The 13051-nt window shown below is 37.4% G+C and overlaps 1 protein-coding gene across 1 annotated transcript in view; it reads left to right on the plus strand.

Moving 5' to 3' along the window:
* The window catches only part of LOC126175254 (pentatricopeptide repeat-containing protein 1, mitochondrial), a 78251-nt gene that overhangs the window by 52877 nt on the left and 12323 nt on the right, over positions 1–13051 (plus strand). Inside the window, exons 6-8 of the mRNA XM_049921896.1 lie at positions 4573–4871; positions 4953–5076; positions 11093–11197. Coding sequence (XP_049777853.1) covers positions 4573–4871; positions 4953–5076; positions 11093–11197 — 528 coding nt within the window. The remainder of the gene's footprint in view (positions 1–4572; positions 4872–4952; positions 5077–11092; positions 11198–13051) is intronic.

The following is a 13051-nucleotide window of genomic DNA, read 5'->3' on the forward strand; positions in this document are numbered from 1 at the left end:
ATGATGATTTTTCCATTAACAAAAGATTCCGGATTAGTCCCCTATTCGGATCTCTCGGAGGGGACTGGGGACTGCCAAGGGGGAGGTGGCCATGAGAAGAAAATTGAAAAACCAACAAAAGGATAACATTCTGTGAGTTGGGGCATGGAATGTCAGAAGCTAAAATGTGGTAGGGAAGCTATCTGAATCTAGATATAGTAGGGGTCAGTGAAGTGAAATAGAAAGAAGATAAGGATTTCTGGTCAGATGAATATAGGGTAATATCAACAGCAGCAAGAAATGATATAATGGAGTAGGATTGATTACGAATAGGAAGGTAGGGTCGAGAGTGTGTTACTATGAACAGTTCAGTAATAGGATAGGTTTGTTCTTACCAGAATTGACAGCAAACCAACACCAACGTCGATAAATCAGGTATATATGCCGAAGTCGAAAGCTGAAGATTAAGAGATAGAGAAAGGGTAATACAAAACGTAAAGGGAGATGAAAATCAAATAGTCATGGGGGACTGGAATGCAGTTACAAGGGAAGGATTAGAAGAAACAGTTATGGGAGAATATGGGCTTGAGACAAGGAATAAGAGAGAAGAAAGTCTAATTGAGTTCAGTAATAAATTTCAGCTAGTAATAGGGAATACTCTGTTCAAGAATCACAAGAGGAGGAGGCATACTTAGAAAAGACCAGGTAATATGGGAAGATTTCAATTAGATTACATCATGGACAGAGATTCCGAAATCAGATACTGGATTGTAAGGCAAGGTATAGACTCAAATCACAATATAGTAGTGATGAAGAGTAGGCAATATGCAAAGAAGTGGGATACGAAAGTACTAAGGAATGATGAGATACACTTGAAGTTGTCTAAGATACAGCAATAATGAATAGCCCAGTAGGCAGTGGGGAATGGAAATCTCTAAAAAAAGGTGATAACAGAAGTTGGAAAGAGAAACATAGGTACAAAGAAGGTAAGTGCAAATAAACCACGGGTAACAGAAGAAATACTTCAGTTGATCAATGAAAGGAGGAAATACAAAAATATTCAAGGAAATTCAGGAATATAGAAGTACAAGTTGCTGAGGAATGAAACAAATAGGAAGTGCAGGGAAACTAAGACGGAATGGCTGCTTGAAAAATGTGAAGAAATTGAAAGAGAAATGATTATCGCAAGGATTGACTGAGGTTATAGGAAAATCAAAACAACCTTTGGTGAAATTAAAAGCAAGGTTGGTAACATTAGGAGTGCAATGGGAATTCCACAGTTAAATGCAGAAGAGTACACTGAAGGGCTCCATGAGAGGGGAAGATTTAACTGATATGATAGAACAAGAAACAGGAATCAGTTCAGAAGAGATGGTAGATCCAGTATTAGAATCAGAATTTAAAAGAGCTTTGGAGGACTTAAGATCAAATAAGGTAGAAGGGATATATAACATTCCACCAGAATTTCTAAAATCATTGGGGGAAGTGGCAACAAAACGACTATTGATGTTGGTGTATAGAATGTGTGAATCAGCGACAGTCCATCTGATGTTTGGAAAAATATCATCCACACAAATCCAAAGACAGCAAGAGCTGACAAATGAGAGGACTGTCACACAATCAGTTTAAGAGCTTATGCATTCAAGTTGCTGACAAGAATAATATACAGAATAATTGAAAAGAAAATTGAGGATGTGTTAGATGATGATCAGTTTGGCTTTAGGTAAGGTAAAGGCACCAGAGAGGTAATTCTGACATTTCAGTTGATAATGAAAACAAGACGAATGGAAAATCAACATAACATTCATAGGATTTGTCAACTTGGGAAAAGCATTTGACAATGTAAAATGGCGCAAGATATTCAAAATTCTAAGAAAAATAGGGGTAAGCTGTAGGAGAGACATGAAGTATATGTACAGAAGCCAAGAGGAAATAATAAGAGTGGACGACCAAGAACGAAGTGCTCGGATTAAAAAAGTTGTAAGATAGGGATGTAGTCTTTCACCCCTACTAATCAATCTGTACATCGGAGAAGCAATGATGGAAATAAAAGAAAGGTTCAGGAGTGGGATTAAAATTCAATATGAAAGGCTATCAATGATATGAGTCACTGATGACATTGCTATCCTGAGTGAAAGTGAAGAAGAATTACATGATCCGCTGAATGGAATGAACAGTCTAATCAGTAGAGAATAAGGATTGAGAGTAAATGGAAGGAAGACAAAAATATGAGAAGTAGCAGAAATGAGAACAGCAAGAAACTTAACATCAGGATTGACGGTTATGAAGTAGATGCTACCTAGGCACCAATATAACCCATGATGTCGGAGCAAGGAGGACATCAAAAGAGACTAGCACTGGCAAAAAGAGCATTCCTAGCCAAGAGAAGTCCACTAGTATCAAACATAGGCCTTAATTTGAGGAAGAAATTTCTGAGAATGTACATTAAGAGCACAGCATTGTATGGTAGTGAAATTTGGACTGTGGGAAAACCAGAACAGAAGAGAATTAGAGCATTTGAGATGTAGTGCTGCAGATGAATGTTGAAAATTAGGTGACCTGATAAGGTAAGGAATGAGGAGGTTGTGTGCAGAATTGGAGAGGAAAGGAATATGTGGAAAATAGCGGTAACAGTCTTGTAATGTTACCAGATGTGTTGGTGGAGTCATTATGAGTGGGGAACAACACAATATCTCCAGCTCGCAGGTAATGTAAGCCAGCCAACTACTCAATTAAGGCCCAAGTGGCTGCTGCCACAGTCTCATTTCTATCTGCAAGCAAACCTATTTAAGTCCATGACCGACTGAAGTATTAATGATGACTCTCGCTATGTGTGGTACTGTGATATAATTCTGTTGGTGCATTTAACGACATTTGGGGGACATTTATTGCAAATACTTTGGACTGTCCATGTTACAACTGGGCATGCTTGGGATCTGAGAACAGTTACATCTGTCTACGACTATTAACTTCCGCTTTGGCCATCTTTAAGACCATTTGGCCAAGTGATTAAACTCAGCCTCACTTATAAATGGTTTCCATCATAGCAATTAAAATTTTTCTACAGCTGTTTTCATCTGCAGTGCTGGAAAATTCATGGGATACGTAATACTTATGAACAATGCATCATTTGTTTTGTACTGCCGGTAGCTCACAAACCCAACATTGCCCAGATATTAATTTTGTCAATTTGCTATTAGAAATGAAAACAAAAAATGAACTGTGTTTGTAGTGTCATACTGAACAATTTCATTTGCAGACATTCATGAAAATATCTTTGAAATTATGAAACAGTTTCTGTACACTGGCTGCAGCTGCTTCATGTGCCTACACCATTGTTTTGTTAATGTCTTCATTATACTTTTTTTTTATCATCATCAGTTGGTTGGTTGTTTGGGGAAGGAGACCAGACAGCGAGGTCATCGGCCTCATCGGATTAGGGAAGGACGGGAAAGGAAGTCGGCCGTGCCCTTTGAAAGGAACCATCCCGGCATTTGCCTGGAGCGATTTAGGGAAATCACGGAAAACCTAAATCAGGATGGCCGGACGCGGGATTGAACCATCGTCCTCCCGAATGTGAGTCCAGTGTCTAACCACTGCGCCACCTCGCTCAGTGCATCATCATCAGTCTTCTGACTGGTTTGATGTGGCCCGCAACTTTCCTTCTCATAATATTGTTACATTCCATCCTGGATTTTCCATTGTTTGATTTAGTTTTATTTTCTTATTTATAGATTTAAAGATGGGTGCAGATCATTGTAAAAATAAAACCCACTGATTGATAGCAAGCATAGTAAAAAAAGAAAATAGGACACCCAGATTGTGATTTTTGTGAAGTTTTTAATGCAAATGCCTTCATGATTCCTTTGAAAAGAACACAGCTGATTTCCTTCCCCACCCTTTTGAGACTGTTTTCTATCTCTAATGACATTATCACCAACAAGGTGTTACACCCCTTCTCTTCCTCTGAGAAGAGGGAACATTTTTTTTTTTAGATAGCTAGGAGTGTTGTCTTCTGTTTTAAACATTTCTGTTGGTAGATTTGGGAATCTTACCTCTTGAAGGTATGTACCGGGTCAGCATTTCTATATCATTGTGTTGTAGATAGTTAGCAAAGAACATATGAGTGTTCTTAAGTATGTCTAATCTGCAACATGAAACTGTAGCTGAAAAGATTTTCTTATTCAGACTACATACTGGGGGCCCGCAAACACTGGCAGCTGCAAAATGTCACATCATTAGTAGCTTATGGAAAAATAAGTTAACTTGTATTGATTACAGATGGAAAGTTATGTATAAAATGAAACTTCACAGAGACTGAATAGGATAGTTGGCCATGAATGAAGAGGGACAGAGTCTCACATTTTGGTTTCAAGGAGAAAGTAATCTTTGTCATGCAGATGGAAAATTTTACCCTGTAGTCCTACAGGAAACACATGAAATATGGTGTATTGTATTCCGTTGCTAAATAATTGACTGCTTTCAAGAATATTTTACAGTTGTACATATTTAATTATTTCTTAAAAAAACCTTGTCTAACATAGACCGGTTGTTTGTATTCTTTTGCAAAGATATTTTGTGTCTTTGTTTCAGAAATTGATCCAAAATTCAGGAGAAGTAAAAATGATTGGTATTCCATTGACAGATGAAAATTGCTCCATAAGCACAGTAAGGCTGCCTGAAGTTTCTGCTACAAGAGGTGAAAGGACGATAGAAAACATTGAGCATAGTCATGTTGTTCATGCCCCCATAGCTGTTTCCAGTGAAGGGAAAGGAAACATAGAATTTAGTGGGGACATATGTTCCAAACAAGTTAATCCAAATCTTTTGGCAGCAAAACCTCATTTAGGAAATGTTATTTCCCTCAATGAAATCACAAAACCTGAAGACAGGTGAGTTTTTTCCTTATACTACAATATCTGCACTAAATTGTTTATCAACATTCTAGATGAAAGAACATTTTTGTTTTACAGACTGCTTCTCTTGGGAGGATACATAGGTGTTCTTGACCACATGGAATATATGAATGTGACACCCAATATAAAGACATTCACATTATTGTTAGACTGTACTCCACAGACACTTACAGCAGAACATGTAAGTAAAAATCTGGAACTGGCCTTCTGACTGAATTGTTTGCAGCAAAATAATGATACAGGAAACTTTTACCTGACAGGTGGCAGCAGACTGACAGCTGTTCAGTAGCTTACTCATTCACTACCATTTATAGTCAATATTTTTGTGGTGATGAAAATGGGAGAGTAATTAGTTGGAGAAAATTAAATTTTAGGATGACTGGAAAGTAACTGAATATTTCTGCTCATTGAAGACACAGTAAGAGAGGTAAATTACTAATGAGATACAAGAAATGGATAAAATTACAAAATCCAAAGAATTAGCAGTGGCAGAGGGTGCAGTTAAGAAGTCAAAGATAAAGGGAAATGTGAACAAGGGAAGCTAGCTATTGGAGGATGGAAAAAGGAATGCAGGGTTCACCAGAAGAAGGTAGTAGAAACAAAGAGATGTGGGGAAAAAAAGACTGGCTATCTTACTTGAAGCCAAATGACTGATAGAAATCAGGTATGTGCTGCAGAAAAAAGTTCCAATTGATAATGCGAACAAATGTTTTTCATCGTGGGATTAAGGTTCAAGCCCTCCAAAGAGATTGCCACTAACACTTTTACACTTTGATTTTTTATGTGACATTTTTTTCTTTGTTGGCTGTAATTATTAGACAAAAGTGTATTTTTTTAACACAGTCAGTTGATTTTGGCATTTATGATCAGTGATCTTTTCGTACAGTTAACTCAGATAACTCAACATAAAGTTCAGATGACATCTTCATCTGTTCCCACATGTTCTGAAATTAAGGTAGCAGTTTGCCAGATATATACACAATAAAGTACAAGTTAACAGAAAATTAACATGACACGACTTCTCATATAGGTCCACTGGAATTACAGTATTAAAACATAATTTTTTCATGAAGTAGACTTTCTGTGAGTCTATATTGTACGCTACCTGTGTAAAGGCTGTAAAGAGTGTGGTGGCCCTGCAGTTAAGTCATTTGCTTCTTCTCCACTTTCAGAAAGGGCGTTACTACAATATACACCATTTGTATTTGCCACCTTTTTATACTTACGAGGGCCACTTTTTTTCAACCTCTGATCACTTAGTATAGGAGCTATGTGAGCGGCAAAAAGTGGACATGCACTGTAGGCTACTTCGCAACTCTCACACTACACACTTCGCCACTGCTGACCTCAAGGCATCAGTCTGCATTGCACTGCAGCCACATAAACATGGCTGCCGTCATTGTTGCTCCTGCCAAGTGTGAATTACAAAGTGTAATTCAGCTTCTGCAAGCAGAAGGGAATAGTGCAGCAGAAATTCATCAGAGAATGAGCTGAGTGTACGGTGATAACTTCGTGACTGATGGTGTTGTGCATGAATGGGCGAAATGACGTGTGTGATGAAGGGGGCCAAGAACGCAAGTCTGTCGTTACAGCCGACCTTGTTGAACAAGTTGACAGAATGGTTAGAAAAAATCATAGGTTCACCATAACTGCTTTGTGTATGGAAATTCTGGAAGTTTCAAGATCTGTCATACACTCTATTGTTATTAAACATTTAGGCTAGCTACATAAAACTTTGTGCCCACAAAAGTCACCAGCTTTGAATTTCCTCGACGATTATCATGATGCAGGAGAGATCTTTTTGAAATCAGTTGCTACTGGATATGAAACTTGGATCCAAAACGACACACCGGAAACAAAATGACAGTCACAACAATGGATGCATCCAAATTCACCAACCAAACCAAAAAACTTCAAACAAACATTCAACAACAGAAAGGTTATGGCTACCGTGTTTTGGTGCTGCCGTGTGTTGCTTGTAAAGTTTATGCAGCCTGGAACCACTGTCATTGCTGCTTTACGACGTGTGTGGAGAGCCATTCAAAACAAACGAAGAGGTATGCTGACTTCAGGAATTGTGTTGATCCATGACAATGCTCATCCACACAATGCTGGCACAACCAAACAACACCTTGAACAATTTCAATGGGACATTTTTCATCACCCATCATACAGTCCTGACCTGGCACCCAGCAACTTTCACCTTTTCCCTGAGCTGAAGGCAGGAGGGCAGCACTTGAAAACCAGCAAAGATCTTCAAAACAACGTCAGTGCTCATTTGAATTCATTGGCAACATTTTTTGAAGAGGGTATTACAAAGCTTATCCACAGGTATGATAAATGTCTCAGTCATTTCAGTGATTAGGTTGAAAAGTAACCACAAGTGTACAAAACTTGTGGTAAGAAAATAATTGTTTTCTATGAACTTGTCTTTTATTTATAGCCTATCGGAGGTTTTTTTTTTAAAAAAATGGCCTTCATAGTATGCCTCATGTCAATTTTAGAAGTTGTTCATTAGATTCCATAGCAGAACAGTCTTGAATCTTCTGTCACAAAAGGGAATTTGAGTTGTATCATACTTTGGGTTCTATCTGTTAATGCCTCTCTCTCTCTCTCTGTCTCTCTCTCTCTTTCTCTCTCCATCTTTTTCTAGGCAGCCTGCTCATGAACATCTACACATCACATACAAATTATGACCTTCCCACTATCAGAAATAAGCAAAACTCAAAACAGGTATGTATAGTTGGAAACTAAACATTTAAGTGCTCTACATTTACAAGCAAACACTGTCTCATTAATGATTTTCAGGAATGTCATACTAAATTGGCAATAAGAATATATATTTTGTACAACTGAGGAAATCATGATTTTCTACAAAGGAGGACTGTACTTTTTGACTCCTATGGTTAAAGTGCAGTTATGGTGTTGGGGGTTTCTGCATCACGCTTAGATGTTGGTAAGATTACGGTGACGAGACGGCCAATTGTGAGTCACATGCAGTTAGCAAATGAGAATATTGTTCTTCATTTCTTTTGACTCGTGTATGAAGCTAAGTTATATTTAATTTTTATTGTTATGTCATAGATTTTTTTTTTACCTTTCTACATTTTGTAAATAAAGTTAGCTAATAATTTCGTTTGTCTCATAGGAATTTGGGATTTATATTATTTGCAGTTAGCACATATTTTAGATGTTTATATATTCTGTGGCTCATTCTGATGTTGTGATAGTCTGCAGTGTCAGAATTAATTTCTTTTTTTCTAAGCAAAATATTGTAGCTTAATAGAGCTGTGTTTAATGTCTGTCAACATGGAAGGTTTCCAGATAATGTACACAAAATTGGTTATTATGGATTATAAGGTTGACAAGTTATTCATGCATATGTCAGTGTGGTGTTTAATTGTGGGCCTACGTTAAGAATTTTTTGATTGATGATAACTCATATTGAGTCAGTGTAATTCCAAGGTGAAGTCATATAATGATGTGCGGATGCAAAAAGAATATGCCAAAAAAGTTCTTCTGAAATGTTCCTCATTAGTAGAAAGGATTTTTCTGTGGTATTCGGTGATGTTGTTGAAAAGAAGGTTCACATATCTCTCTTCTCTGTATACACGGACACAGTTGGTTTTCTGCTAGTTGCCTGTCAAATGGTGATGTTTTGAAGCTGATATTTATGTGGGTCAGTAAGTGTCCCACTATTTTCATGGCCTCACAGCTACATTTGGTGAAACGCAAAAGAACAAAACATTTTCTTCTCAGGATTCAGAAGAAGGATGTATTGCCAGCAAGCACTATTGTTTCTGTTTTTCTTCGCACAACTGTCTTGAAGGTTTCGTTGATCTGTCCATGAACCATAGCCTCCACTTTAAAGGCCCAGGGACAGGTGCACACACCAACAGCCCTGGGGGTAGATGATAGCCTTGGGAGGGCAAGCCATGACAAAACTCTTCCATCTGGTGTCCAAGATGTATGAGACAGGCGAACTACCCTTGAAGAATTTAATAATTCCTGTTCCAAAGAAAGCAGTTGCTGACAGGTGTGAAAATTACCAAACTATCAGTTTAATAAGTCATGACTGCAAAATATTAATATGAATCCTTTACAGAAGAAGGGAAAACTGGTAGAAGCAAACTTCGGGGAAGATTTCTATGTAGGAATATGTGAGGCAATACTAATCGTACGACTTATCTTAGAAAATAGGTTAAGGAAAGACAAACCTACATTTATAGCATTTGTGGACTTAGAGAAACCTTTTGACAATGTTGACTGGAATACTTTCTGTGAAATTCTGAAGGTAGCAAAGATAAAATAAAGGTAGTGAAAGGCTATTTACAACTTGTACAGAAACCAGGTGGCAGCTATACGAGTCAAGGGACATGAAAGAGAAATAGTGGTTGAGACAGGGTTGCTGCCTATCCCCAATGTTGTTCAATCTGTACATTGAAAAAGCAGTAAAAGAAACAAAAAAATGGAAAAAGAATTAAAGTTCAGGGAGAAGAAATAAAAACATTAAGGTTTGTCGATGATTGTAATTCTGTCAGAGACAGCAAATGACTTGGAAGAGCAGTTGAACATGATGAACAGTGTCTTGAAAGCAGAATATAAGATGAACATCAACAAAAGCAAAATCATGATAATGGAATGTTTCCAAATTAAATAAGGGAATGCTAGGGAATCAGAGGAAGAAACGAGACACTTGAAGTAGTAGATGGATTTTGGTGTTGCAGCAGCAAAATAATCAATGATGGCCCTAGTAGAGAGGATGTAAAATGTAGACTGGCAATGGCAAGAAAAGCATTTCTGAAGAAGAGAAGTTTGCTAACACTGAATGTAGATTTAATGTTAAGAAGTCTTTTCGGAAGGTATTTGTATGGAGTGTCACCATGTATGGAATTGAAACATGGATGATGAACAATTTAAACAAAAATAGACTAGAAGCTTTCGATTTGTGGTGCTACAAAAGAATGTTGAAGATTAGATGAGGAGGTACCGAATAGAATTGGGGAGAAGAGGAATTTGTGGCACAACTTGACCAAGGGAAGGGATTAGTTGATAGGGTACATTCTGAGACATTAAGGGATCACCAGTTTACTTTTGGTGGGAAGTGTGGGGGGAGGGGGGGGGGAGTAAAAATCGTAGATGGGGACCAAGAGATGAATACAGTGAGCAAATTCAGAAGGATTTATATTCGGAGATGAAGAGGTTCGCATGGGATAGAGTAGCATGGAGAGTTCCATCAAACCAGTCTTTGGACTGAAGACCACAACAACAACAATTGTAATTTACAAAAATGTCATTAGCCCACAACCTAATTGTGTAGGTACAAGTAGATTGCAATTTCTTATTATTATGTTACGATGTCAGAGACTGTGGTTTGGCTGGAACTCTACTGCACAGCTTGCTTGATAAAAATGCTTCGTCATTTACTAAGAATATATGATGATTTTTGAGGTTATAGTTAGGAACTAATAAGACTGAAACAAACAGCAGTTATATTCATACCAAACAGCACTTCTAGTATCCATTGCATCTTTGTTGCTGAAAGCATGGTCAAAATGCAGCTTTGTATACAGTGGGAAATAAATGAAAAACTAGAATCTTAATGCCTACCTCCATTTCGCTCCTCACTGGCTGTCTTCATTTCCCAGGACTCATTGTGATGGTTATCAACATGTACATGTCAGGTAAAATCTGTTGGCATCATATCTGCACTTAACCATTCTTATTATCTGTAAATTTATGTTTTTATTGTTACCTTTCCTATAGTGTTTTATTGTTATCTAGGTTTCATTGATTACCTTAGCTGAGTATTATTTACTTTGTCCAAACTATGACAATTTCAGTAGCTTTATGGTGGTCAAAGACAGATGACTAAATCAAGAAAAGAAAATAAAGTTGATGTAAAGAGTTAACACATTGGTTACTGTAGTTGAGTTGATGTAAGGTGATCCCTGGCAATTGCAGTGGGCTGGACACAGCAGCTTCACACGCTTCCAATAGCATAATGTGATTTTGTTGTGCCAATGGCAGTTCCGCATTGTTCTCACAGCTGTATAGATGGCTATTATTTACACCTGCAGCCATTTGTGCTTCACAGTTGAAAGCTGACAATAGTGCTGCTAGCTATTAGGGATCTTCTTAAGCTGTCTTGACTATAGCAACTATTGGCATTGTTATTTATCAAAGTTTCTTTGCAGGAGCTGATGTCTGCCATGAAAAAAAGTGGTATTAAACCGGACATTGATTTCTACAATATGTTAATAAGAAGAAGAAATGTGAGAGCTGACTACAAAGCTGGAAAAGTAAGTTTCCCCATAGCTTGATGATACCCTCATGAGCAATTGTATTAGAGATGGCGTCTGTGCTGGAGAGAGAGCACTGCTGTTGACACGGTGAATGGCGCAGTTTGAAAATGGGATGTTGTCAGATCTTATATTGGCTGTCAACATGACTGTGAAATGCATGATGAGCAATATACTTAACATCTGCCCACTTGATCATGGCCAGGTAATGAGTCCGATGTCTGGGACGCTCCAGTGCTGAGGTTGTACAGGTTTTCACATGTCACTGTGTCAGCATTATCACAAGTAACGTGATTCAAGGAAAACTTCCAGTGTCATAGTTAACTGCTGTAGTTCCACTAATTCCAGTTTAGATGTTCTTCATCATAAACCACTAAAATAAACTCATTTCTCTGCCAACCTGCCATGCCAATAATGGTTGCAGGCTACAATTTGATCTACCTTTCTTCTCACTGCCTCATTATAAAATATCTAATCAGCCGTACACACACAGAACAACCTGCTTATTTATCATGTATAGATTTCACAATAAAGAATGACAGCCAAAAACAGTTGCAGGATAAAATTTTTTTATTAAAATTCTTGACCAAGGTTTCGGTACATATAAATATACCTTCATCAGAAGTAAAAATTCTAAAATTACATCATGCAATGGAGAATAATAAAAACAATTATGCCAAAGGCGTCGTCAATAATTAAAACATCATCTCCATTTGTACAACATGTGTCATGGGCACAAGGTCAAAGCGAACAGTATTAACAGCATTGTAATGCTGTTAATACTGTTCGCTTTGACCTTGTGCCCATGACACATGTTGTACAAATGGAGATGATGTTTTAATTATTGACGACGCCTTTGGCATAATTGTTTTTATTATTCTCCATTGCATGATGTAATTTTAGAATTTTTACTTCTGATGAAGGTATATTTATATGTACCGAAACCTTGGTCAAGAATTTTAATAAAAAAATTTTATCCTGCAACTGTTTTTGGCTGTCATTCTTTATTGTGAAGAATTTTAACAGTTGCTGCCGCAGCCATGTTTAAAATCATGATGTATAGATTTGTATGTTTGTTTTATAGCCTACCATTAAGATTGGTAAACACAGCAACAATTAAATGTTTCCAGTTGGATTAAATGTTACAGTGTGTAAATTAAGGACAAAAGGAAGATTACAGTTTAAAATCTCATCAACAACAGGGTCATTAGAGATGGTGCACCATCTTGTATTAGGGAAATATGGAGAAGAAATCACACATCTGTCCTTTCAAAAAAACCATCCTGTTACCTTAAGCGATTTATGGAAAGCACAGGAAACTTATATATGGATGGGCGGACAGAAATATGAGCTGATTTACTCCAGAATGAGAGTTCAGATTGTTTTGGAGCCATTTCTTATTGTTGCTGCATTGTATTGCATCTCCCTCATTTGAATTGTCAGTGAACTATGTTAGTATTGCCTCTTTTCATAATTACAATTCTATTTTATCTTTGGGGGTCGTTTCTTGGTAAAATTTATTAGTTTTTTACTTGACAGTAGGAAATGACTTGCAGGAGATCTAAAACAGAGCAGTTGTGTGTTGGATTTTGATGTCCTCCACACCACCTCTTTAATTTAATGAATAATAGGCTCATGGTAATGATTAGGTCACTTGCCACACTGCATTCTAACCCAGAAAAGTACAACACTTCAGTGGCGATAAATTTCAGTTTATATACATTACTACCCAACTTTTGAACACTCATGTCTACATAGGAGATAATGGCTTTTTGTATTTCAAAAGCAACTCCATTTTAGCAGCATTACTTCATCACAATCATCAGCAGCTTTTGCTGCTGTCCAATGTCTGTT

This window comes from Schistocerca cancellata, chromosome 3 (genome assembly GCF_023864275.1).
Source record: "Schistocerca cancellata isolate TAMUIC-IGC-003103 chromosome 3, iqSchCanc2.1, whole genome shotgun sequence".
Classification (NCBI taxonomy): Eukaryota; Metazoa; Arthropoda; class Insecta; order Orthoptera; family Acrididae; genus Schistocerca; species Schistocerca cancellata.